This window comes from Catharus ustulatus, chromosome 2 (genome assembly GCF_009819885.2).
Source record: "Catharus ustulatus isolate bCatUst1 chromosome 2, bCatUst1.pri.v2, whole genome shotgun sequence".
Taxonomy (NCBI): domain Eukaryota; kingdom Metazoa; phylum Chordata; class Aves; order Passeriformes; family Turdidae; genus Catharus; species Catharus ustulatus.
The window spans coordinates 395617-423151 of NC_046222.1; the positions used below are offsets into that span (position 1 = coordinate 395617).

Here is a 27535-nt window from a genome sequence, read left to right on the forward strand (position 1 = left end):
TTTCTTAAAAATGATTTATTTAAAAAAATGACACTGCAAAACCTTTCAGGTTTATGGTTAATGCTCACTGCTGGCATCACTGAGACAGTCAGCAGGAAAAACTGCTTTGAAGGACATGAATCCTGCAGGCTGCAGAGTCCACGGGTTAAAGTGTGTGGACTAATCCATGTGAAGGAACAAGCTGCACCCTGAGGTGGAGAACAGTGTGTGGGTGGATCCACAGCACTGCAGGAAGAGTTCATCCCACTGGGAGATCAGGAAGCAGCCCTAGGGTCCATCACCCCAAGCATGCACCGCTCGGCTGTGGGCTGATTGACGTGGCTTCACCTCCCCAGAACGGGTCACAAGTCACTTCTTGGTGTCACACTTTGGATTCTGGGCTCTTCATGGACTTCCCTGCCAGTTTTTCCTTCTCTGGCTCTGCCTTTGTCTCCTCTGCCTGGCTGGCTTGCCTCTCCTGCTTCCTGAGAATCACATACACGGCCACGAAGCACAGGAAGGCACCCACCTCGAAGAAGAACTGCAGCCCCAGGTACCTGTGGGGTGCAAACACAGCGGGTCAGGGCGTTGGGGACCATCCCGAGCACTCCCCGGCACTCTGGGAGGCAGTTCCAGGGAGCGCCTCTGCCACAGCACCTCCGTAGTCTCAGCCTGCACGGCTTGGCAGGGAGTGTTGCTGTGTGTCACAGCTCATCCCGACCCCCATCCCTACCTCTGCCTGAAGAGGGTATTGTCGTAGTATCTGCAGGCAGCCCTGCGCTCGCACCTCCTCTCCCACAGCATGCACGTGGTGTCGATGGCGCTGCCGTACAGCACCGGGCCCGGCATCCACGCTGGAACACAGGGCCGGTCAGTCAGTCAGCTGAGCCCGGCAATACTCCCGCCATGGCCACCCCAAACCACGGAACACAGGCTCAGTCAGTCAGTCAGTCAGCTGAGCCTGGCTGTGTTCCTGTCATGGCCACCCCAAACCACGGCCCTGGGTGCCGCGGCCTACACCGCGGCCTAAACCCCAGACCCGTGTGAGCGCCACAGCCCAAACAATGGCCCCAGGTGCCATGGCCTAAACCACAGCCCAAACCATGGCCCAAACCATGGCCCCAGGTGAGTACCACAGCCCAAAACATGGGCCCAGGTGCTGCGGCCTACACCGCGGCCTAAACCCCAGACCCGTGTGAGCGCCACAGCCCAAACGATGGCCCCAGGTACCATGGCCCAAACCACAGCCCAAACGATGCTCCCAGGTGCCATGGCCCCAAACCATAGCCCAAACCACGATTCCAAGTGAGCACCACAGCCCAAACCATGGCCCAAACCATGGTCCCAGGTGAGTGCCACAGCCCAAAACATGGGCCCAGGTGCCATGGCCCAAACTACAGCCCAAACCATGGCCCTAACCACAGCCCAAACCACGGCCCAAACCATGGCCCAAACCATGGCCCAAACCATGGCCCCAGGTGCCACAGCCCCAAACCATGGCCCCAGGTGCTGCAGCCAGGTACCTCCTGGACACTTCAGTGTTCACTCCACCACCCCAGGCAGCCTGTTCCTGCTCACCTCCTCTACCCACTGAGCATTTATTGCTCCTTCCCACGGCTGCTGAGGCATTTCCTGGGGGCCTCCAGGGCAATATGAATTTTCCCCCTTGGAAAAATAACTGGTGGGATCACAGGACAGGGTGTGGAGCCCCCATGAGGTGAACAGAGCAGTGTCTGCACACAGCCTGAGCTCCTGAAGTTACTCCCAGCCCTCCTTGGTTTACACACAGAGATGGAGCTGCCTTGTCTCATCCCCTCCACGTGCACCCCCAGACCCTGCAGGGCAGCATCTTTCCCTGCCTTGGGAAAGCCCTCTCCAGGATCTGCCATTGCTTTCCAGGATGGTATTTCAACACATCTCAATTTACCTAAAACTCTCAGCAGCATGAACTGTATCCCAACAGCAAATGATTTGTCTTCAGGCTGGATGCTCCTGAAAAACGAAATGGAACACATGCCTTCTGGCAATCCCAGCAGAATGTATGCTTCCCTTCCTTCTTCTGGCCTGAAAATCCTGCCAGACCCAGGAAGAGCTTGGAAGTATCATTTACAGACTAAGACAGAGATTCCCCCATGGCTTTCCCCTGTGCCTCAGCTTTACCCATCCTAGGGTCCAGCCCCACCAGCCTGGGCTCACATCTAGGCTGGCTTCATCCTGCTGCCACCCCGCAGGCACCTTTCCAAGGATGTGGGAAGCTGGAGCCCTAATTGCCCCTCTGCACTGGGAATGGGAAGCTGCTTTCAAGCGAAGGAAGGTGATTAAACTTCTTAACTTCACACAGAGCTGCCTTAAGAAGAGCCCGAGCGCTGCTGTGCTGAATTACTGCTGAGTTAATGGTGCATCTTGTGCTGAGGTAAAGCCACAGCAGGAACAAGGCACGAGGTGCAATCCAGGGCTGGTTTAACCCCAGGCAGGCTGATTCAATCCCCAGCTGGGGAAATCCTGCTTCCTGAACCAAACCTCCCCTGTGTGGCTGCCCAGGACTGTGGCCAAGGTGTCCCACCTGAGGATGAGCATGAAGGAGGGCGTGTGGGACGTGCTGGCGAGGATCCCTGCCAGGCAGGACAGCACCACGAAGGGCACGAAGAGGTGGGAGCAGCCGGTGCCGCAGGTGCCCGGCCTGGCGAACCCTGCCGGCCCCGGTCCCACGATGCAGCTGCACCTGGTGTAGTTCTGCAAAGAGGAGAGAACATCCAGGGGCTGCTCACGGGCCCAGGGATGTGCAGATGGAAGGGAACGCTGCCAGCTGCCAGAGAGAAGGAGAGGGGGTAGGATTTGTCTGGAAATAATGAGCAGTAATTAGCACTCGGTGCTTTGGGGAGACCTCAGAGCCCGGTGTGGTGCTCCAGGAGAGCTGGAGAGGGACTGGGGACAAGGGCTGGAGGGACAGGACACAGGGAATGGCTTCACTGCCAGAGGGCAGGGCTGGATGGGATCTTGGGAAGGAATTCCTGGCCAGGAGGATGGCTCTGCCATCTGTGCCCAGGCACTGTCCTGCTGTGAGCCCCTTCACCCAGGGCTGTGTGCAGGGCAGAGCTGCAGCCACAGCCAGAGCCCAAGCCCAGGGCAGTGTTAAACGTGTAAAACCTCACCTTTGAGAGAGCCTCATAAATAACTAGCAGAGCCTTACAGCAAAGAAAAGATGCCCTGGAGTGATGGATGAGGAATTTTTCCTTTTCTCTATTTTCCTCCCCAGGGTCTCCCAAAACCTCGTTCCTGCATCCAAGCTCTCATGGTGCCCTCTGGAAGGGCTGCAGCAAAGCTGGGCACACAACTGTAGGGTTTTCTGCAGGCTGGGAGTTCCTGGAAACCCTTTCCAGGGTAGGTAATGAGTGCCAGAGGTCCCTGTACTGGCAGAGACACTGAAAAGGGTGAGAAAAGGGTAAAATTTCCAAGAAAGCAAGGGCTGGAAGAGAGAGAAAAAAACAGTTGGAAAGGATCTGCTGTACAAAAAGCAGGCGTGGGGGTGCAGGAGAGCACGTTTGGGACTGAGCTGCGGCACAAATCATAAATGTCATTAAAATGAAGTGCTGTTAATTAACAAAACGCTGCTGCAAAGTGCCCAGACAGTCCCGGGCTGGGAGGAGCCCAGGGCAGCAGAATGACCCGGACCAAAGCAAGGCCAGGAGCAGAGCCCGCTCTCCCAGCCCCTCTCAGGCACCCAGGCCCCAGTGCCAGTGGCCAGCAGGGCACGGAGAGCCCCGACTCACCAGGATGGAGCCGTCAGAGTGCATGTGGACGCTGCTGCAGCCAGCAGAGCAGGGGGAGGTGTACTCCACGCCGTTGGAGCCGCAGATGGGGTTGAAGCCGGTCTCGGGGCAGCGGCACTGCGCGTTGCACTCCAGCATGTGGTGTCCAAACCCAGAGCTGAGCACGAGGAAATGTTAATGCCAGCTGTGCAGCATCACCAGCATGCATTCACATGAACTGCATGTGTGCTGAGACCAGGAAAAACCCCCCTGGCTGCACAGCAAACCCTTCAGCGTCAGTGAGGACCCACAGGAATTCCACCATCACCCCAAACCCCTGCTCTGCCCAGGCAAAGCATCCCAACCTCACACGGGCACGGGAGCCACCCACTTCCTTCATACTTGGTGCCAAACCTGGGCTTTGGGGTTCTTGCAACACCAGCTGTGGGAGGGAGGGAGATTCCTCCTAAGGGCTGGGACCACAGGACACAGAACAGGGAGTTCAGAGATCTGGATCAAGCCTTGAGGGCACACAAGAAGGTCCTGCCCGCATTTCGCTGCCTCAGCTTGGACTGTGTGACCCCCAGGGCTGGCTCCAGCCTGAATGATTCACCCACCACACTTTCCAAGATGAAAACTTGTGCTGTTTGTGTGAAAACCCGTGTTTACTTCGGGTTCCACGCTTGCTCCTCAGTAGGAAATCTCACTGGTGGAACTCTCACAGCCCTGCTCCTAAATACCCCATGTGTAAGAGGTTTTACCCCTAAAAGGAGATAATCTGAAATGACTCCACCATGTGTGGGACAGGTCATGGAGGCTGGCCCTACATTCTGTGCCCTAAACCTGAGGGCACAGCACAGTGTTTACACCCAAGAATTTCCAACTTTTTCTCCACCAGCTGTTTCTGCTGAGGGAACAAACCCATTTGTGGGGATCCTGCTTGGCTCTCCCTGACCCTGAGGAGCGTGCCCACCCTGGGAATGCCCCCGTGCCCAGCCCGGCGGAGCAGTGCTACCTGTCCCAGTAGGTGACCCCTGCCACCTTCTGCGTGGGGCAGCCCAGGAAGAGCAGGGGAAAGGCTGTGAGCAGGCACAGCAGCATGCCCAGCACACACAGGGCACTGCACTGCCTCAGGGACATCTGGAACCGCTTCAGGATGGCACCGCCCACCACGATCCCGACCATGGCCCCGGGGATGTTCACAGCACCTGGGGAAAGGCAGGGCACGAGTCAGGGAACCACAGAGTGGGCAGGTGGGGAGGGACCCCAAACATCACCAGGTCCACCCCTCCCACCATCCCAGATTGCTCCAAGCCCCAGTGTCCAGCCTGGCCTGGGACACTGCCAGGGATCCAGGGACAGCCAGGGCTGCCCACCTCCCAGGGAACAATTCCCTCCTGGTACCCCATCCAAAGCCATTCCCCCTTGTCCTAGCACTGCACCTTTTTTTCCATCTCTGATCTATATCAGCTCCTTCTCACAGCAAAGACCCAGAATTCCTGTTCTAATCGGGTTCCTATTTCTCAGCACAGGTGATTCAGAAAGCACCAAGGTTTTTGCGGAGACTGGTGGAATAATTTTATGAAAAAGTTGCTTTACAAAAGCAGCAGGATGCCACAGCAAACCAGCTGCCTCGTGTACCCACGGATGGAAGATGCCAGGAGCAGTGGAAAGCTGTGCTTTGCCCAGCAAAATGGGATTTTTCAGTGTCAACAGGAAGAAACACCAAGTAAGTCTGGGAAGCTTGTTTAATTTCTGTGCAGCACAGGATTGTGCCCATTCCTGTAGTCACCCCTGTAAAACCCCATTTATAAAAAACTCCACATTTCTGTGGGGAGAGCACAGTTCAGCTGTTTAATTCAGCCAAGAATCAATGGGGAGGGTGCTCTCAGCCCATAAATACCCACGCAAGGAAGGAATTTCCAGCTACAGAAAGGTTTTTTGATCTGAAAGAAAAAGGCCAAGCAAGACTCAGTAGTGAGAACAAAGGCCAGAGAAATTAATCCATGGAACACGGTGCTGACTTGAAGGCAGAGGGTAAATCAAGGCTGGGAACAGCTCAGCTGGGCACTGCTTCAGCATTTAACCTTCCTGCACCCAGCCCTGGGCTCTGCCAGTCTGCTCTGCTCACTTAGTTCTGATCTATCTGCTGCACACCTCGGAGGCCTCTTTCCCTGAGGTGCTCTTTGTTCAAAAATGTGTTTTAAACCCTTCTGGGGCAGGATCTCTGAACTCTCAATTCTGAGAGGGAGGCTTTATTCTAGAGGAATTCTTCCTAATTCCTGGATTGTTTTTTGAGGAGTCAAAAGCCCAGCAACTTACCAATGATCATGTTGGCCAGGGAGGCTGTGAGGGAGAATTGTCTCTCCAGGAACTTGCCCATGAACGTTGCTAGTCCAGCCACCATGGCAGAGATGTTGACCTGAGCCAGCACCACCAGCAGGTACACAGGGTGCCTCAGGTTCCTCAGCAGCACCACGGGAAAACCTGAAAGGACAAGGGGGGACCTGCTGCATGGAGAGCAGGGATATTCTCCAGGGAATCCCAGAAGAGTTTGGGTTGGAAGGGACTGCAGGGCTCATCTCATTCCACCCCTGTCCTTGAAGCTTTCTGGCAGAGCTTCTGCTAAAACAATTACAAAAGTAAATGGGAAGCCATCAAAAGTTAATTTATTTGTTTGCTGCGGTTGCAGTTTCAGTGCCCTTTTCGTTTCCATCATGAGAAATGCATTTTTTGATGACAGGCTCGAAGCACTCCAGCAAAGTGCCCTGGGGCTGAACCCTTGAGCAGGAGAGGTCTGCATCCTGGGGTGCTGTCCCCTTCCTGCACATCCCAAACCACTTTCTGCTCCTCCTCTGCTCTGGCTGGCACGCGAAGGGCAACTTCCAAACTGCTGATGAGTTTCCCAGATGAGGGCTTGGGCAGCCAATATGCTGGAGCAGAGATAAGGAATTAACAGGCAGGATTAATGCAAAGGACTGCCATAAATTAATGGTGTTAATTCTTAGCAGCTGACAAACAACTGGGACAATCTTTCTATCTGCTGCAGCACAGCGGCGCCGGGAGCTCTCCCTGGGGCTCGGCTGGGAGCTGGCCTCCGATGGGGATGGATTTCGGCTGTCCTGAACGTTCTGGGAAGAGCAAAAGGACCCTCTGTGAGTGCAGGGGGCTCCTCCCTGTGCAAAGGCAAAATTCCCCTCCATGGCAGCAGCCTTTCCAGCTCAGCACCCCGCCCTCAGGTCAGGCAAGCAGCCAAAAATCGTAGGGAGTGCAGAAGGGGTGCAAGCATGCAGAGCACGGTCAGGAACCCTGGGGCACTGACCCTGAGGAGGCTGGAGTCAGTGGAGAGAGAGGGAAGGAGCTGCATTACACCAGTGTGAACCCGAGAGGGGAGATGGTTTTGCTCTGAAGTACCACTAAAGGTCCTAATTTTTGAAGGGTATACCTGGAATTTCTCAGCCATATTGCAGGTAGGAAACATCAGCTTGCTTGCTGAAAAATCTCCTGAGAGCCAATCCAGCCTCTTGTGGGAATCTTCCACCAAAATGTCCTTTTCCCTGGAGGTCTCTGCTCTTTTTAATCAAGCCACACTCCTCCTGCCACCCCAGATGAGAGGTAAAAAGCTGAGCAGGTCCCCACCTCACGGTGGGAGCAGCAAGATTTCCATCCTCTGCAATCCCCACCTAATTGGAGCCTCATCGCAGCTCCAGAGAGGAAGCTGGGCAGACAGCAAAAGCAAGTGGAAACTTTAAAATAATAATGAAAAAAAATATCCTTGAAACTACCTTTAGGGGCCATAAGAGAAAAAACCGAGTCACGAGTGCAGCGTTGCAATTGCTTTGAAGATCACCTTTAATGGGCTAATTCCCAGTACGTGCAGCAGAATCTGCACATCCTCCCAGGTGTTTCCAACAGAAGCCTGGAAATTAGCAATGGAAATGACTTCAGGCAAGCTAAATCCTACTTCTTTCATTACTGCAGGGCTGGAAAAGCCCCTCCTGCCCGAGGCAGAGCCTCCAGGGCTGCCCAGAGAGGCTCAGCCCCAGGGGCACCAGCACTGTCCCAGGGTGCTCCCAGCCCTGTCCCACCTGGCCTGGGACACTGCCAGGGAGATTCAGGCTCCAGAATCTCATCTCCAAATGCTGCTTCCATAAATTATCACGTAGAAAATAATAGTGCAAAGAGAAACAGAGAGTGGAAACAAAAGAAGCAGGAGAGTGATGAAACGGGAAGGGAATTCTCTTTCCAGTGACTTGCAGATGAGCCAGCCCTGAAGTCTTTATCTTCACCCACATTGTCCCATCTGACCATCACACACTGCCTGCCACCCCGTTCCTGGCTCTAAAAAGAGTTCTGGGCTAGAGATCCAGGTGATTTCATCAAGATTGCTCTCCTGACACAAACCAGACACTTCATTTATTTCAGAACTGGGCTTTGGGGGATAAATTCTCCGAAATAATGAATTTATTAGCGCAGCCCTGACACAGCAACACTGCTTCAAGCCCCGAACCAAAGGTGCAGCTGGAGCAGAGTAAGATATTTCCTCCTCTCTGCACCCGGGAGCTCATTTTTATTCGTGTTTCAGAGGCACAGAGCAGAGTGTCGGTGTGAAAATCCCATCTGAGCACTTTCAATCTGCTCCCACGCAGCTGCTTCCATCTCACAGGTTTCTAAATGACAGTGCCACAAGGTCAGGGGGGGTAAAACCCCCGAGTGCCTCCTCTAATTGAGCATTAGGCTGACGAGCAAACGCTGTCAGCAGCGGGAGAAAAACCTGCCCACGCCTGCTTGGCTGTGCCTGCCCTGCACTGACCTTCAGAACACAGAGAATTTCCAATAAATTAACGGGAAAATATTTGGGAAATATGGGGGAAGCTGACAGAGTGCCTTCAGAGGGCCACATTTCATGAGCAGTTGTCAAAGTGCAGAGTATTTAAAAGCCCCAAACATCCCAACCATTAGTGGATGCCTCCAGAGACTAAAGCCCGGCTGATCCCCTTCATCACAAAGAGCCCACTCATTTCCAAACAACTTAATTGCCCTGGATTCGAATCTCCCTGTGGATTTGAAGTGCTCAGAGCCTGGCCAAGGCAGCGCTGGCCATTCCCAGCAGGACTGGAGGTCAGCCTGGCTTGGACAGTGTCTCCAGCCTTGAGGAGGGAGTTCTGATGAGGCTTTTCTGGGGATGAAAAGTTGCTGCTGTGGGTCTGACTCCTGCCGTGGCCTGAGGACTGAGCAAGAGCAGCTGGATGCACCCAAACCCCTCTGACTGAAGGGTTCTCTCTGCTCCAGGCTCACAGCTAGCACCCCTCCTTCCTGCCTGGATTTGGGCTCTGGTGAGATCTTGGTCTCTGATTCCTACTGCCCACATGAGCCATAAATCACAGAAGGGCTTGGGTTGGAAGGAACCTTAAAGCCCATCCCATCCCATCCCATCCCATCCCCTGCCATGGGCAGGGACACCTTCCACCAGCTCAGGCTGCTCCAAGCCCTGCCCAGGCTGGCCTTGGACACTGCCAGGGCAGGATGTGACACTCAGAGTGACTCAGAGTGACCAAGGCCAGGGGCTTTGGTGCCATGAGGTGGAGCAGGGCAGCGTGGGCAGGCTGAAGCACATCCGCTGGGAGCAGAGGGGTTAGACCCGACACCGAGCCTAAGGTGCATCTCCAGGGCTTATCCAGGAGCTGGGCTGAACTCAGGAGGAATGTGCCTGTTCCCTGGCAGCACTGCAGCCCCAGCAGGGCCCAGCTTGGCCGTGTGTCTGTGGCAGCAGGAATTGTCCGTGCGGGATCAGGGATTTGCACACTTACGTCTGATGAACTCCAGGAGGGAGAGGCTCTCCGTGTGCTGGGACCTCGGCCTGAGCTGGCTGAGCATGTCCTGCTTCTTCCTGCAGTCTCTGTCCTTCCCTCTCACCACCTGGGGACACAGCAGAGGCTGTCAGTGCACACATCACCCCACGGCCTCCCCTGCCCTCGCCCTTCTCTCCCAAACCTTGGCACACAGCTGCCCACGATGTTCCTGCCCTGGCCATCCCTGTCCGTGTCCAGGGCTGCTCCCTGCCCACACCACCAGCCTTCCAGTGGGGCTGACAGCACCCACACCTCTCCACGCTGCAGAGGAGCTCTCCCACCTCTCCTGACAGTGCTGGATCACTCTCCATCAATGTCAGCTCCCTGTGCCCAGCTCACACACATCCAGGAGGTGCAGACCTCTGCAGGGAAAGAAACCCAGCGGCACCCAAGGAGGGATGAGCTGGATCCCCACCTGCACAGCTTTGGGCACTGCTTTGGATGGAGGATGAGCCATTCCCTGAGTCTCTTTTCCTTCACCAGCCGGTGGGCAGGAAAGCGGCAGCAATTGCAAGAGGAAAATGTGTCCAGCCAAGGAGGGAGGCTGGGATGGAGGCAATATATTTGTCACCTAAACTCGGGGCAGGCTCTGCAGGCTTCCAGGCAGTCACAGGGGCAGAGGGCAGTGTCAGAGATGTGCTGCTGTGCCTGTGCAGTGGCAGGCAGGGCTCAGGGCAGCGTGGTTTGTACAGGACAGCACAGAGCGCTCACACCAGAGCCAGCAGCCCCAGCTCTGCCATCCCCAGCAGCTCTGCTGCAGCTCCTGGCACCAGCCCGAGCTGCACAAACGAGTTCATGCAGCAGCAATTAGAGCCTTGTAATGGGCAGGAGGAAACGGGCAGCGCTGGGGCTGGAATCACCTCCTGTGCCCTGGAACTGAGAGTGGTCATTAAACAGCAGCGAGGTCACCGTGTCTGGGCTGCGGGTGCCACATGCCCTTTTTAAGGGCGAAAGCAATTTAAATCCTTTCCTGTTTTGCCTTGCTGGAGGTCAGGCTTTCATACATTTTTCAAATGCGAAGATAAAATCCAGCTCCCTTTCACTTTTCGATTGTGTTACTGCTCTGAAACTGCAGCATTTTCCAAAAATACATTCAAGCTGTTCCAGACTGTGCCTTCCTCAGCTTCCAGCTGTTTGTACTTCTGAGAGTCAACAACCTGCACGTCCAGACAAAGCCCCAGCTCCTCCAAATCCCCCAGTCTGGGATGTCCCTGTGTGTGACCCTTGCAGGGGATGTTTCTGTGCTGGCTCGGGAGCAGCAGCTGCCTGCACATGGAGCAAAGAGGGGGAAAGCTCCTCTCCCTGTGCTGCCTTGGCCATGGCGTGGTTTTTTCTGCCTGAAAGGATCAGGAAACACCTTCCTCTGGGATGAAGGATAGCAGGGGCAGAAGGAGAACCAGGAATCCTGCCTGCTTGCTGTGGATGCTGCTGGAATGGTGCTGGAATGGTGCTGGAATGGTGCTGGAATGGTGCTGGAATTGTGCTGGAATTGTGCTGGCTGCTGGGTGCCCGAGCCCTGAGGAGGATGCTGTGCCCTGCCATGGGGTGTTTTGGCATTCTCTCAGCAGGAATTAGTCAAGCTGGAGCTGGAAGGTGCAATAACACGGGCTGGCTGCTCAGCATCATGCCAAGGAGAACCAAACTAAGCTTGCAAAATGCCCCCACTCTTGGATCTTCCTGCACGATTCCTTAAAGGACTCAGCTCCCTGATATCTCATGTTTTTGCAATGGGATTTTACCTACATGGAAGATTTTGCCCAGCCAGGCTGTGGCTGCCCCTGGATCCCTGGGAGTGTCCCAGGCCAGGTTAAGGTCCCTGCAAGCCAGCCCATCCCGTGATTCCATGAGCCCACAGGCATCATTCCCACCCTCACAGGGGATGGAGGAGGCAGACAGGCTTTGGAGGAAGGAGAATGAAGCTCCCACCCACTCTGCACCAGGAAGAGCATCCCCAACCTGACCTTGGCCTGGGGAAATCCCATCTCCCTGCACAGACAGGAATGAATCCAGGGATGGCTGAGCAGGGCTCTGCAGGACAGGAAAATGGAAGCAGCTTTTCCTGCCAGCTCCTGCTCTCCCCACCTGCTCCTGCACCTGTGAGAAGGGCAGCCAGAGGTGCCAGCAGGCTGGGTTTGTCCAAATACACCCTGGAAACAGGGATAAATGACCTGCTCTGTGACAGAGAGGTTTTCTCTGTTTATTTTGAGGTGTCTGCAGAGTTTCCCTCTGGCTGTGAACAGAACCTGGCACTCCCAGCTCACTGAAAAGTAAGGTCAGAGAAGTTATTTTCACATTAGACAAACAAAGTGTAAAACCTCACGGCTTGGAGAAGAATGATTTTCCTTTTGACAAGGTCAGGCTCCCTACAAACACTTCATTATGCCTCTTCCAGCACATGTGGGTCCCTCCAGGGACCCTATTTCCAGGAGTGTTAAAATAACCAGCTGAGGGGCACCTTGCTCCCACCAAATGGGAGGATTATTTTTAGCTGCTGTTTGTGTCTGCCTTTAAAGCTCCCTGGGGGAAACCCAGCTGTAGAGACCAGCCCAATCCCATACCCTGCCCTCTCTGCTCCTCAGACCATGCCCTGTCCTCCTGGGCTGCCTTTGGTGGTGCTTTGGGAGCTTGGAAGAGGCACCCAGAGCATCACAGTGCCCTTTTCCAGAGAAAGACCTCGATTTCCAGCCCCTAATGGTTGGAAAATCCAGGTTTCACCTAGGAGAGCTGGACAGGGAGGGGCAGGACAAGGGGGAATGGCTTCAAGATGAAGGAGGGCAGGATTGGATGGACTATAGGGATGGAATTGTTCCCTGTGAGGATGGAAAAGCCCTGGCACAGGAGAAGTGTCCCTCAGCCCCCGAGGCATTTGGGAGACGTTGGGTTCTGTGTTTGCAGTAAAACCTGCAGCAGAAGGGATCTGGGTGAACAAGAAGACGCTGCACACGAGAAGTGCTGAGCAGAGACAGTGCTCCTGCTCTTGTCTGAGGCACTGCTGGGAGCAGCTTTCCCCTTTTCAGTCCCTCTTGGTGTCACCCTCAGAGCCTGCATCCCAGGGATATTGGAATATCGTGACAATATGCTGCCTGGCTTGGGATACAGCAACACAGCAGATGGCAAAGCGTGAGCTAAACCCTGGCTACACAGCAACTGGAGAGTGCCTGAAGTTCCTCACAATCCAGGACACAACTCCAAGGAATGGTTCAGGCTCACGGAGACAGGATTCAACTGGAATTACTGGGGAAAAAAGCTGCTCTTAACTGAAAACAGCTTTTCCAGTATAAGAGCCTCATCCTCTCATCCCCTTCCTGATTTCATGACAACCTCTTGGCTTTGCCATGATCAGCCCTCAATAGGATTATTCGGGATACTTTGGTGCTAGGAACCTACTGACAAGCAGCAAAGCAGAGAAATAAAAATGTTCTGGGTTCGGAGTGACTAATTTGCAAAAAAAAAAAAAAAAAAAAAAAAAGATCAAAAGAGGAGCCCCACACTATCAGTAATGTTAACACGAGCCATCCCAGGAACTTCAAAGAAAGGATTCATCCCAAAAAGGTGAAGCTGAAATGTGGCTGTGGAATGAAAATGTGGATGTGTCTCGGCTCATGTGGCAGACTTTCTACAGAGGCTTTTATTTGAATTTTTCAAGCAGGGCCCCTTTCTGCTGGTGCTGATACCCCCACAGGACAGGCATGGCTGGCCCTCCCATTCCGTGAGATCAGAATTTGGCTGTTTGCTGTGTTTTCCTATGATTGTTATTGTTTTTAACTGTCGGTGGATTCCAAGAGCGTGCTGAGGTAGACGCGAAAATGAGGAGAAATCCAAGAGTTCCAAGAACTCACGTGCTGCAGAGGGACACGTGGGTGCTCAGCCATGTGGGAGTGTTCCCTACAGATCCCAGCCAGCACAGCAGGGTGAAATCTTCCTTCTCTTTTTAAAATCAATGTCCACCCGTTCCCCCTTAAGCCCTTCTGAGCTGCTCAGAGCGCAGCATTGCCAGGAAGTGCAGCTGTTTGAGCTGGAAGTGCATTGTTTCCTCTCAAGAGGCGTTTATGAAATTAATATTCCCATCAACCCTAATGAAGAACTCTTCCCTGAGATGGAGTGTGCTGTGCTGGAATGCTGAGCAGACCCTGCTAACACAGATCTTCCCCAAGGCTTCAGAGCAACCCAGGCTGTTCTGCAGGAGATTCTGGCACAGTGCTTTTGGGATCACCCTCATCTTGCCATGCCAGGAGCAATTTCCACTCCCTCACCTCACAGCTCGTGTCAGCCGGGAGGAAATCACTGCATCCCCAAGCTGAACTGGTAAAACAGGTCAGGGAGCCCCAAATCTCCACTCACTCCTGAGGAGATGCAGGCAGAGTCGGGAGAAATGAAGAATTGCTCTGCACCAGGACACAGACTTGTTCAGACAGGAAGGTTTCCTTGCTGCCTCGAGGTAAAGCACGCGTGGAGGGCAGTGACCCCACTGACAGCAGGGCCAGGACACTGAGATGAGCACAGCCTCACCTCCTGAGCGTGTCCCAGCAGCTTCAGCAGCACCCCAGCCTGCAGGAATGCTCCTGTGCAAGCACAGTCTGTTCTGCTCCACTGCTCCCAGAGCTGTGCCACGTCCTGGAGCACAGCTCTGCCCTGCACAGCCTCTCCCTGCACAGCCCTGCTGCTCCAAAATGCAGGATTGCTCCCAGACAAACCTGCCAGGACAGACAGAGCTGGCTGCCCTTCACCTCCCCTGGCAAAGCTCTCGTGAACGTGAGCGTGGCACTGCACCCTCCCCTTGCCAAGAGCCAGCACTGTCAGTGCCTCTGGTGCCTGTGTGTGTGCCAAGGTGTGTGTGCAGGGCCTCTCTCCTACCTCCTTTGGCATTTCCCGTGGGAAGAAGAAGTATGGCAGGGCAGACAGGGCCACCAGGCTGGCGGCCACCAGGAACCCGAGCCACCAGGCTCCGACCCAGCGCGGGTCCTTGTTGGTGAGCTGCACCTCGGCTGCAAGACGAGAGGAGAAGGCATCAGAGCCATGCTGGGACAGGAGAGGCATCCCAGTGTATCCATCAGCCCAGGGTGCTTGCCCCCAACCCAGGGACCCCCAGCTCTGGGGCGTGAGCAGCGTTTGCCCCTGACCACTCCATCACCAAACCACATTTCACTGTCTCCTCCCTATTTCATTGCTGTCCCCAAAGAGCCACTGAGCCCTCTGGATGGAGACAGCTGGCACAGGGATGTCCTGGCTGCCCACCCTGCCCCACAGGGGCTGGACCCCGCTGTGCCCAGAGCCCTGGCAGGACACGTCCCTCACCTGCGCTGACTTTGTCGATGTCCACGTAAAACCTCAGCATGGCAGAGCCCAGCATGAAGGCCACCCCGGGGCCAATGACCGTCAGGGAGAACAGGATTCCTGCAGGGGGACAGCAGCAGGGAAGGGCTCAGCCTGGGCACATATTCCTCCACACCCGGAATTCCCTTGGGCACGGCTCACATCTTTCCTGACGCCTGTGTTCAGCCTCTAGGAAGGACTGCAATATTCCCAGAGACAGGAGGTGCCCCTTGGCATCAGTAATCCAGATTTTTTACAAGGTTAAGGACATAAAAGTTATCAGTGAACTCCCCTCTGTGAATTACTGATAAAGGAAATCCACACACAAATGTAAGCTTCAATTCCTACCTTACACATGAGAGGTTTGAATCATCTACCAGAGCAAAATTTGATGCTGCGCTTCCTTGTTTTAACAGTGATGACCTAGTTTGCTGTTCCATTGAGTTCAAGGCTGTCACAGGTAACAGCAGGTCCTGCAAGGAGCACACCCTGTGCATCCCACCACCCTGGGACACCCCTTCTGGGCTGTGCCCAAGCTGCTCTCCAGCACCCCTCTGCTGAAGGACATCCTCCCATCTCCCAGCTGGCTGAAACTGCTCTCTGGGGTTTGCATCACTTTGCTAACATCTGAACAGAGCTCCCAGTGCTGCCCCTAAACCCACAGCTCGTGAACACAGAGGTCAGGCTGTTCCTCTTGTCCTTCCTGATGCCTTTAGGAGGAGGACATGGTAATTAACTCTTCTCCAGGCTGTCACTCTCAGGCCACAGTCCCCACACGGTGTTTTTGTCCCCAGTGGTGTTGGTGCCGCCTCCAGCCTGGCTCCCTTCCCTCCAGGAGCCCAGCCTCACCCAGGTAGAGGGGGGAGTTCCTCTCGCTGGCGAAGTCGTCGATGTAGGAGATGCCGAAGGGCTGGATGGGCACGCCGCCGATGCCCAGCAGCGCCTGGGCCACGAACATCAGCAGGAGGACCTCGTGGTTCTCCCTGGAGGCGTGGGGGGCGCAGCTGGCTTGGCTGAGGTTGGCGCCGGCCCCGCGCTGGGGCTGGCACAGGTCCGTGCTGTTGCTGAAGGTGCCTGCGGTGACAAGGGGACAGGTCTGAGGAGCGTGGTCTGCAGAAAGAGCTTCTCTCCTTCAGCACTGCAGGGGCTCTGAGCTCTCCCTGGAGCCTTCTCCAGGAGAACAACTCCAGCCCTGCCCCAGAGCACAGGGGCTCCAGCTCCATGACCTACTCTGGATTTGCTCCAGCAGCTCCACATCCTTATCTTATCCTTAGATGGCAGGAGAAAGAAAACACAGAAAGGTGCAAAGATCACCGCCCTGATGTTGACAGAGATGGGTTCATGTGCCACAGAAAGCCTTCAGGGCGTCACTCCCAGACCTTTGATAGCCCTTCCAGTACGCCAGCAGATTTTCTGAGCAGCTACCCAGGAAATGAGAACTCATTCTCCTCGGAAAAGCTGCCTAAGTGGAAGTTCTGATTCTTGCAGCCTCATCTTCCCTAGAACCCCGGGCAGGGCGTGGTGGTGCTGACAGCAGGATTTCCATGGTTATAGCTCAAATCCCATGGAACCCCAGTGCTCGGACACGGGGCCACCTGCAGCAGCACTGCTGAAACACCCATTTACTGTTTCCAAGCTGGGGTTTGCAGCTGGCCCCTGTCTGCAGCCAGCTATTTTTCACCTATTCAGCCTTCCTTTGGTGCCTGCAGTTGCCTGAACAAGATGCATTTCCTCTGGTGAGCCAGAGGAAAGCTGGAGGCTTCTGGAAGGTTTGCTGGGGCTTCATGGCAGGAATTGGAAAGGCAGCAAATAACTGGTTTACTCCTTTCTTTCTTTTCTCATTCCTTCATTTTCTTTCAGGGAGAAGACCCCAAACCCACCATGTCCTGTTCCCTCCACGAGTGATTTAGCCCTGCATGTTTCTCAAGGGAGGCTGAAATTCTGGTGGGATCTAAAACCTCAGAGACAGCCCAGCTGGCCCAGGGAAGGCAGGTGAGCTTGGATGTGCACATGCAAGGGGAATCAGAGGCACAGACTGCATTTGGATTGTTTTCCTGCCCTTTCCCATGGTTCCCACGTCCCCTGGCTCTGCTTCCCACCAGTAGCTGTTGCCTCTGGGGTTGAGACGATTTCATTCTCAGAAAAACAAAATTTCTGGAGGAGAAGCCAACAGCTCGCAGCTCCCCGTGCCTGGAGGGAAGGTCGTTTCCCAACAGGGGGCAGGGATAGGTGGGATATGGGGGAGGAATTGCTCCCTGGCAGGGTGGGGAGCACCGGTGCCCAGAGCAGGGATGAGATGAGATGAGATGAGATGAGATGAGATGAGATGATCTTCAGGCTCCCTTCCAACCCAAACCACGATCCCTCCTGGCGTCCCAGACCGTGTGGGGAGCACTCACTGGCCACGGAGCGGTCGAACTCGTAGGGGCCGGTGACGAAGTGGGGCAGGGCCATGAGGAAGCCGGCCAGGGACACCAGCAGGGCCCCGCAGCCGATCAGGCGCGGCCGGTGCACGCGGCTGCCCAGGTAGCTGACAAAGACGATCAGCAGCGTGTTCCCCACCTGCAGGGGAGAGAGCAGCGTGTCCCCAGGGAAAAGGGGCACGGGAGCCCGGCGGGGACAGGGGCTGGGCTGCTCACCTCGTTGAAGGAAGCGAGCAGCCCCGAGGTCTGGCTGGAGAGGCCGTAGCGTCTCTCGATGGTGGAGATGGAGCTCTTCAGGTAGCCCGAGACCAGGAGCTGGGAGAGCTGCAGCAGCCCGTGGCAGAACACAAAGAACTGCCAACACAGAGAGAGAGACCCCAGCAGGGTCACCGAGAGCTACAGCACATCCAACCACATCCCCCTCCCAAAGACACTGGTGCCCAACAAGCCTTGGAAACACCATCCTGCTCTGCCACCAGTGAAACCTGGAATTAGTCAGAGCCACAAAATCGGCCTCTGCCAAAGGTAACAACAGGGTCGGTATCCGCAAGGAAGCTGTAATTTCTTCAGCTGGGAAGTGGCTTTGGACATGCCCTGAGTTGGGGTGATGCCTGTTTGTGCTGGCCTGGTCCCTAGGATGCAGCAGCAGAGGGGAGGTTGCACAACATTCCTGCTCCCCTTCAGCCAGAGGCAGGCAGCCATCCCCAGTGCTGGGAGCTCTTCTGGGACAGGAACGAGCCCTTCCAAACACAGCAACAAACAATTCCTTTACACAAAGTCAGCAGAAGGTCAGGAAGAATAATTCAGACTGCTTTCCTCTCCTTCTCACAAAGCCCTAGATGTAAAACACACCTCTTTTGGAAAATATGATGGTTCTCTTTCACTTGCAGAAGAAAACCTTGTCAAAGCCCACCATCTCCCAGAAAACAACCTGCCCTCATCTCCATCCTCCCCTCTCCACCTGAGCCATCTCCCTCCCTGCTGCCCTGCGGCTCTCCAGCCCAAAGGAGTGCAAATATCCATCCCAAACAGTCACACACCCTCGTGTCCCTGCAGGACAGGCTGGATGGCCCTGGCTCCTTCCAGAGCTGCTGCCCTCAGCCCTGGATGATGCCCAAACCCTCGGGGCACTGCTCCTGCTCCACGTGCTTTGCAGCAGCTCCCACCACGGAGAAACTGTTCAGCCTGGCCTGGATCTCTGCCACATCTCCTTCTGATCCAGGCCTGGAGTGAGGTCAGTGCCAAACCAGCCTGCATGTCAGCCAAGGCAACACCCAGAGCACAAACAGGGACAAGGGGGAAGCTCAAACAAACCCCCGGGCCCCGAGAGCCGCGGGGCTGGGCTGGGGTCACCGCCCCCCAAAGCGATGGGCTGGCGTGATGCACACCAGGACACCACCCCGGACTGTCCCCACTCCCAGGCTCGTGGCACACTGCTGCCTGCAACGTGTCTGGGCTGGGAAAATGTCACCCAGCCAAAGGAGAGCGTCCCCAGAGCCAGCTTTGCTCAAACTCCTGCGTTCCTTCGAGCGGCTGGCTGTGTCCAGGCTCTGCTCCCTGAACACATCAGCTCAGATGGAAAGGCTGGAACCAGATCTGTTTATTGCAGCCATCCACAGCACACAGCCCCCTGAGTATCCACATCCTTCATGGGCTCACAGCAGCTCAGCAGCTGCCCAGCACTGCCCCACCTCCTCTTCAGCTCAAGGTGGGCTGGGAATCTGGTATTTTATTCTGCCCTGTCAGAGTGAAGCACAGAAGGAGAGATGCACAGGGCCTGCAGTGGCTTGGGCAAGGACTCCAGGGGCTCTTTGATCTCAGCCATCAATTTTTTTGTCAGGAAAAGAAAGAGCAGGCTTTTCCTGGCCTTTGGATCAGCTGGACTGGTGAGACTGATGTGCTGGCCCAGCAGGTCACCAGGCTTTTCCAAGACCTTTTCCCTGCCAGCAGGACAGACCATGGACACCAGGAGCAGCCCCAGGGCTCCTGGATGGGAGCCCAAGCTCAGCACTCCAGCACCTTTCTCTTGTAAAGCCTTCCCTCTACACCCATGGAATTAAAGCAGCTCAGAGAATCCAAACACTGCTGCTCCCACCCCACAGGTGCAAGAGAACAGGGAAACAGCCTCCATCCTATGCAGCCAGTAAAGCACAGACCTGGGAATTGAACACCAGAATTTCCTCTCCTGGTGGTCTGGGAGGAAAACCCTCTGACAAAGGCTCCCTGTATCTGCAGTGTTTATTGTGTAGGAGGAAACAGCTGGAACCAGTTTGGCTGGGCCTGTAGCTGGAAGGGAGCTCAAATCTCATCCAGATTCACCTATTCCATGGGCAGGGACACCTCCCACTGTCCCAGGTGCTCCCAGCCATGTCCAGCCTGGCCCTGGGCACTGCCAGGGATCCAGGGGCAGCCACAGCTTTTCCATCCCCCCAGGAGGAATTCCTTCCCACTATCCCATCTAAATCATAATGCTCCTTGAAGCACACAGGGTGGTTTTCAGTCCCTAAGCTGCATTTTGACATGTGGCACATGGTTTTTGCGGCATGCCCTCTGGAGATATAAATACACAAAAAAACTGCAGTGCTGTGAGTTTTGGCCCTTCAGCCGCTTCAAACACATCCAACCACATTGTGCAATGGTTCTGACTCTCTGCAAGAACCATTCAAACCCCAGGCTGGAAGTTTTGTTTTCTGAGGAAGTCATTTAGAAACCGGACAGGGTGGCCTAACTTCTTGAAAAAAAAAAAACCTAAGAGATGAGGGGAAAACATCCCGTGCTGAGGATAATTGTGTGCTTGGTGACAAGAGCTTCCTCCACATCTGCCCGTGGCAGGGGTTACAACAAGACAGCTTTTAAGGTCCTCCCCAGCCCAAACCAGTCTGGGATTTTAGGATCTACCTTCACAGCTACAGCTGGATTCTTTGCCTCTCAATGGTTTAAACTCTGAGCCCCTTTAAAATGTCTCCTCAAGGAAAATTCATGTTGGTGAAGATAACCTCGCTGGCAAGTAAAGGGAAAACAAACACACCCCACCAGATAAAAAGCAGCTGAATGGGCTGGACAGGATTGGGGAAGGAGCCTCAGGACACGGCTCTGTGTCTCCAGCCTCTGTGCTCTGTGTCTCAGTGACTCACTTCCCTTCTGCCACATGGGATGAGGGCAATTAAATGCACCAGCATCTGTAGGAAAACCCTCAAAACCCCAACTTCACCACAAAAGTGACAAAGAAATCTTGAGCTATAAGACCAGCTGTCATCTCTTGCTCTCTGGCCTGGTGAGATTCTCTAATGAGCCAGGTAATTGCCTTCCAACTACACTGATTGGAGTAATAAACTGGTGCTGAGGCTGCCTCTACTGATAAAAAGGAACTGTTGAGCCAGAAGGGAAGGAAGCAGATGGTGCAAGGCAGAGGGAGCCATTCCAGGTGCAGCCTGTGGTTCTGCAGAGCTCTTCTCTCACCTGGAGGGTCTGGGGCTGCACCGAGTCCAGGAGGACCCAAGACTTAGAAGAAAGGCTCCACACTGACAAAGCCAGGCCTAGATGGGATCTTGGAAGGGAGTTTTTCCCTGTGAGGATGGAAAAGCCCTGGCACAGGGTGCCCAGAGCAGCTGTGGCTGCCCCTGGATCCCTGCAGGGCCAGGCTGGATGGGACTTGGAGCAGCCTGGCACAGTGGGAGGTGTCCCTGCCCATGGCAGGGGTGAATCTGGATGAGTTCAAGGTCCCTGCAACCCATCCCATCCTGGGAGCCTCTGGAGTTAAACCTGCATTGAAACATCGTGAGTTGGAATGGAGACAGCTCCACACCAAAGGCACTTTTGCCATGGCAAACACAGGGAGCGTTTTCCAAACACACCTGGCACCCAGAAATCCCCTCAGTGCCTCCTGTGGGAAGCTGAGCTGCTCTTTGCCAGTCTGGCAGTGTGAGGGGTGTTGGAGCAAGCAGCAGGGGTTTACCTTGATGCTGAGGAAGGGGCTCCTGCAGAGGGTTTTCCGGGCCACGTCCGGGTGGCTGCTCCTTGGAGCTGGGCTTGTCATCCTGTCAGCCTGTCAGAAACAAATCATTCAGCACAGTGCTCTGCTGCTGTGCCTGAATTCCCCATGCTCAGCAGGCTCTGCAAACACCCCCACAGCAGCACACGGTCTCCCAAGCAGTCACTGATCATTCCTGGGTTCCTTTGCTTGGAGCACTTTAATTCCACCTGCAAAACCTTAAACACCAGTGGCTGGGAGGTGAAACACTCGGCAGGGCCAAGGACAATCCTGTGAGACATTCCTGGGGTGGGTGACATCCTTGTCAGTGGTGGGGCACAGGCAGCCCTGGCAGAGCTGACAAAGCTGGTGGCTGTGCTGCCATCCAGAGGTACCTCGGCTGCCTGGAGAAATGGGAGCTGCAGGAACCAGGGAGCTGCAGGAACGGCCTTCCAGAGGGATCTCGGTGGGCTGCACAACCCCATGAAGTTCCAGGGCAGAGTCCTGGCCCTGCCTTGCCCTCTGCACCCCTCGGGAGGGATTCCCTCCAGGCTCCTGCTGCACAAGGGGGGCTCAGCCAGCCCTTCCCCATCCCTCCCTGTGCTGGGCTCTGATGGACTAAAGCCCTGCTGTCCTCTGCATCCCATTTTCACCCATTTCTGCATCTCCCCTGAACATCCCTCCACTGCCACTCCCAGCCACGACCATGCAAGGAGATTTCAATCCATGGGAAGCAGCACACCTCCTTCCCTCCTCCCCAGGGACCAGTGATGTCTTTGTTGGTTTTGGTAGCCAGGCTTCCTGCTCAGGAAGCTGCATTGTTTGGAGGCACGTTAAACCCATTAGGCTTTAACTTATTATTCAGCACATTCTAATAGATGTTCTCATCTCCGCAGCAAATGGGGTGAAAGGCTTCCCATTATTATTTCGTGCGATTCTATTTCCCCCGTGATGAGAAGCAAAGGAGCGAGGACCCGCAGCCTCGAACAAATTAACAAATGCAGGGGTTGAGGTAACTTCCAGCGGGAGGAGACTGCCTTAACTGTGGTGTTTATAAACCTCCAGCACATGCTCAGGAGAGGTGAATTCCAGACAGGACCTGCACCAGCTACGAGCGCCACGGCAGCCTCTGCAAAAAGCAATTGCTGCCCTCAGCCCTGTTCCAAGAGATATTGCTGCAACAAATCCAGGATGGGATCAATAGAGTGAATTTGATGGGGAATGAAAGCAGGCAGGAAGAACTGCCCCGGCCCCTGGAGGGTTGGGCAGTGCTGGGGCAGAGGCACCTGCCTGGCTCCAGCCCCATGAATTATTGAATTGTTACTGGTTGCTGCTGCAGCCCCTGGGGAGCTCAGGAGGGACACAGGGGGCAGAGAAAGGGTGGAGCACCAAAGCAGGAAACACAAAAAAGCCCGAGCCTGCATTTGCAGGGATGGGAATGCTCATGGGGCTGGAAGCGCTGCAGGCTCCATGTCCTGGTTAACTGCAAACCACAAACCCAGGGGTGTGCAGCAGAACTCCGGTCCCCCTGCCCATCCCTTCCAGGCTCTGCTGTAAGTGTGTGGGAGAGGGAAGGTGGCTGACCTCTGCCAGGGCAAAGCTCAGCACAGATCTGAAACACAGCAGGGCTTGCCAGAGATCAAACTGAGGATAAAGCCATTGCCCTGAGATCCCACCCACCCACTGATCTGCTTTAGGAACAAACCAAACAGAAAAGTACTTTGATCCAACGAATGCCAGATAAGACCTAATTGGTTTCAAAAAGAAAGAAACAAAAACCAGGCATGACGACAGCAGCAGGTTAAGGGCAGTGTAATTCTTGTTGCCTTCAACTGCATGGAGCCAGGCCCAGCAGCATGCTCTGGCAGTGGCACGAGCCAGGTTTTCCATCCTGGAAAAAAACCTGCACAGCTCCAGATGGAAGGAAGAAATTCCTGGTGCCAGAGGCTGCTCTCTTGGAGCTCTTTGGGATTGGGGAGGACCTTAAAACTCGAGTGCCACACCTGCCATGGGCAGGAACACCTCCCACTGTCCCAGGCTGCTCCAGCCCCAGTGTCCAGCCTGGCCTTGGACACTTCCAGGGGCAGCCACAGCTGCTCTGGGCACCCTGTGCCAGCCCTGCCCACCCTGCCAGGGAACAATTCCTGCCCGATATCCCATCCATCCATCCATGCCCCTGGCAGTGGGATGCCATTCCCTGTGTCCTGTCTCTGCCTATATCTGAGATAATCCCACAAACCCTTTCCAGCACGGATTGAGATGCTCCACTTGTCCCCAGGCTGCCTTTTCTTCGAAATGCCCCACACCAAACCCTGTCTGGGACCTGCACCTGCCAGCAGCTCTGGGCTGGGTGCCACAGCAGCCAGTCCCACTGCCCAGGCTGTGCCTGCACCCAACACCTTCAGGAGCAGCTGCTCCCTTAGCTGGGGAGGAGAGGCACGCGCTGGGCTCAGCAGAGCGTGAGTAAATAACAGCCGATGTAACACAGCAAATTAAATCCCAGCAGGGGACTCGAAATGCCAGCAAATATTCCGGAGAGTGTCTTCCTCCTGCTGAATGATTTTCCCTCGCTGGCAGCCGGGCTGGGATGGTGTCAGGGTGTGTATTTATGAGTGTGCCTGGGGTGAAGGGGAAGCTGGCTCGGAAAACGTGGGCACACAGATGCTTTAGAATACTACACAAGGAAAAGACAGCGGATACACATCATGCCCTCCTGAAAAAAGACACAGGGAATAAAAAGGGATGCAGAGATGAGCCCAAGAGCTGTTTTTATCTTGCACCAAGTGGAAAAAATTATACTGGCCCAGCTCAGCGACTAATGAGAAACGGGCCACAGATGACACATCCCAGAAATCTTACAAGAAGCTAGAGTAGGAAAATGTTACTGGAGATTAAAAATGAGAGGAAAAAGGAAAGCTGGTGTTGAAACACATGACATGCTAGCACAGGCAGTGAGGGAGAGGCTCCAGCCCTGCCCTGGTACCCCTCTGCCTTGGGAAGGATGAAGCCCTGCTCCCCATGAGTGTGCTGAGGTCTCCCAGAGCTCCCTGCCTCCCCCTGGCATCCCAGGATTGAGAGTTTCTGGTTCTGGTTGATGTCCAGCCTCTCAGGCACCAGCAGCCCACATCCTCCTCCCAGGCTGCTCTCCATCCATCCATCCATCCATCCATCCATCCATCCATCATCCATCCATCCATCCTTGTGCTGTGGCTCAAGGCTTTGTGACATTGGCCAAACCAGGATCTCCCAGCTCTGCCAGTTTTACTCCTTCCCTTCAAGGCTTTATGCAGCATTTTGAATAAAGTCCCCCCTGTCTTCTGGATGCTGAACACCCAGCCCCTGTCCTGGGATGGCTGATGTGGCCTCCTCTGGTGTCCTCAGTGGGGATTTTCCATTTTAGCACCCCCTCCTCTGTGTTTGGCAGGGAAGCTCCTCCTGCTCCAAGCTGCTCTAACCCCCTGGATAGGAGTTAAAGTGCTGAAGGAAGGCTGATTCCAGCAGGGATCTGCCTTTCCACAGGCTGCAGGCAGTGCTTGGCTCTGTGGACAAACACCTGCCAAGAGAAGCCTGAAGGGAGGGGATCCCAAACCACAGTTTCCCCAGTTTGGGGTTTCATACACCACAAATACCTTCCTGATGTTTTTTCCCCTCTGTACTTCACTGGACAGGAGTGGAGACTGAGAAAAACGCGGATTTTTTGCTGAGTGCCCCTGAAAGCTGTAAGAGTCGCAGTGCAAGGAGCAGCTGGAGGAAACGGGCAGAGCCAGAGCGGCTCCAGGGACACAGACACCTCCGGTAAGAAAAATGAACTTTTGGAAGGGGAAGCTGTTGCAAAACAAGGACAGCAAGGGCCCCTGCAACAGCCCTGCGCCTTGAACACACATCCTGAGTGGAAGCCCCTGCAGTTCCCTGGAGCTGAGTCCTCCTGGAGCAAACCAGAGCTTGTTTGCTATTTATTATCTGTAACTTCTGGGAAAAAAAAAGTCCCAGCAAACCCAGATCTTCCGTCTTTACTCACAGTGTGCCCAGGACCACAGACCTGCTCCTCATGCCGAGTGTTCCATGAGGAGCAGCTACACCCCAATCCTGAACATTTATTCCCAAGGGACATTCGAGGGCAGCTCTTTACTCCCTCCACACTAACCCAAGGATTAACAAGCACAGCATCCCCAAATTTTGGAGGCGGCCAGTAAAACTTGCTTTACCAGGAGCTGGGAATGACACTTCCATCCAAGGGATGGATGGAAGAGCGGGAGCAGGGAAATGCTGGTGCCAGGACAGGGAACTGAGCAGGGCTTAGGAGAAGTGAGACAATTCCTTAGCCAGCCAGAGAGGAGCTGGCTGTGAACAGCAGAGGAGGCACTGGGGATGGGAGAGACCTGGTGACACTTGTGGGTGATGATGGGCAAGGAGCACAGCTGGAGTGAAGCCCCAGCCCAGCTGGCACAGGAAAAGGAGGAAATGCTGGTATTTTGGGCAGCAGGGGGAACTACTCGGTGTCCTTCTGCCATTACTTAACTTTAGTGGACTGCACTGTCAGCTCAGAGGGACCAAGAAAGTCCAGGGAGAATGGAGATTATCTTTGGAAGTGCCCAGACCTGCAGCTGGAGCCACAGCTGTCCCCAGCCAGGCTGCCTGTCAGCAGCAAGCCCTTTCCTGCATCCCTGAGCTTGTCCCAGGGTGTCTCCAGCCACGCACCACTCTCAGCTTTCCCCGGATGACACCTCAGAGCCCTGCGGTGTTCCACTCATGTCCCAAGCCAGGAATTCCCCTCAGCGCCTCAGTGCCTCCCACACTGCCTCCATTTCCTCAGAAATCACCTTTCCCAATCACCTCCCAAAGCCTGGGGAGGCAACAGCAGGTGCTGAGTGGGAAGTGAAGCTCCCAAGCCATCCCTCAAATCCACATCCAGCCACATCTTGGCTCAGGACACTCAGTATTTAATCCAGCTCCAGGCAGGGCACGTGTGGCAGGTCCAGCACAGAGCACAGTGCAGGGCAGCAGCCCCAGTGAGCCACTGGGAGCAGACTGGGAGCAGACTGGGAGCAGACTGGGAGCCAGGAACCACAGAGGAGGGGCTGGGATCCAACTGTGACCAGACCAAGGTCCCCAGGGAGCCCCGGGCTGCTGCAGGGAAGGGAGGAGGCCAAGCAGCCCTGCAGGGTTTGGGGTTGGGGTGAGGCACTGCAGAGCCTGGAAATGCCACCTGTGCCCAGCAGGACGGCTGGAAAACACGGGGAAACTGGGAAAGCAGGAGGGACACGAGGAGAAAGGAGAGTGTGCTGTAAAAGAAGCACACAGCAATCACAAGCAGGGGGCTGGCACAGCACCTTGGGCTCCTCAGGAGCCCCTCAGGAGCTTTCTGAGGGAATTGGCCAGAGCAGGGAGGAGCTCTGGATGTGTCTGTGCTTCCAAGGAGCGGGGAGAACCTCGTTCAGGTGCACAGCTCAGCACTCACAGAAGGGTTTGGGTTGCAGGGACCTTAAATCCCATGCAGTGCCAGGGGCAGGGACACCTTCCAGTGTCCCAGATGGCTCCAAGCCCCTGTCCAGCCTGGCCTGGAACATTCCAAGGGTCCAGGGGCAGCCACCATTCCTGGGACTGACTCCTGGGGGATACTGCCACCCCAAAGGCTTGAAGGGACACAGCAGCTCCCCATAAGAGAAACCCACCGGGGCAGCCTCAGGCATTGGGAAAACCGAGAAAAAAAGGGAGAAAGAAGTGGAGCTGCCTCACCGGGGGAAGAACCAGAGCCTCAAATAAACAAGCAGAAGCAGAGAGGAAGCGACAAAGCCCATGTGCAGGTGGCTCTCCTGGCCTTGTCCCCTTGGAGGAGCCGCAGGGATGCAGGAGCCCGGCAGCAGCAGCAGCAGCCTTTGGGGAAGCAGAGGAGCAGGTTCACCTTCCCACCTTGGGCACGCTCAGCATCCCGGCCGGGCAGCACCGCCCTACTCACGGTCCCCGCGCTGTCCCGATCCCGATCCCCGATCCTCGCCCCGCTGGCGCTGCGAGCTGTCCCGTGCCAGCACAGCCGGGGCCATTCGCTGCTTTTCCTGCCGGGCTGGAGGTGGGGATGCCTCTGGAGGTGGGGCTTCGCCCGAACTTTTATCAGCGCGCTCAACTTTTGCAATCCCTTTCAACAGGATTTCTTTTACTTTTGAGTTTGGTTTTTTTTCCCCTGAAGCTGCGATCCCAGAATGACGGAGCCGTGCGGTTTGCTGAGCCGGGGCTTTGCGGGCTGCTTACCCA

The 27535-nt window shown here is 55.2% G+C and overlaps 1 protein-coding gene across 2 annotated transcripts; it reads right to left on the reverse strand.

Annotated features, from left to right (window-relative positions):
- Positions 1 to 27535, reverse strand: SLCO2B1 (solute carrier organic anion transporter family member 2B1). 2 transcript variants are annotated; one of them, XM_033084429.1, is made up of 15 exons: positions 27243 to 27535; positions 21272 to 21361; positions 17533 to 17670; positions 17293 to 17455; positions 15743 to 15967; positions 14876 to 14974; positions 14435 to 14565; positions 9539 to 9647; positions 6051 to 6215; positions 4744 to 4936; positions 3750 to 3906; positions 2543 to 2712; positions 1907 to 1971; positions 713 to 833; positions 1 to 536 (listed from the first exon to the last, which is right to left on the reverse strand). In XM_033084429.1, exons 2-15 carry the CDS (start codon positions 21350 to 21352, stop codon positions 362 to 364), a joined length of 1992 nt encoding a protein of 663 aa, XP_032940320.1. In that variant the 5' UTR covers positions 21353 to 21361; positions 27243 to 27535; the 3' UTR covers positions 1 to 361. The 2 variants fall into 2 exon arrangements, with proteins under 2 accessions (XP_032940320.1, XP_032940312.1); XM_033084421.1 differs by having other exon boundaries at positions 27197 to 27535.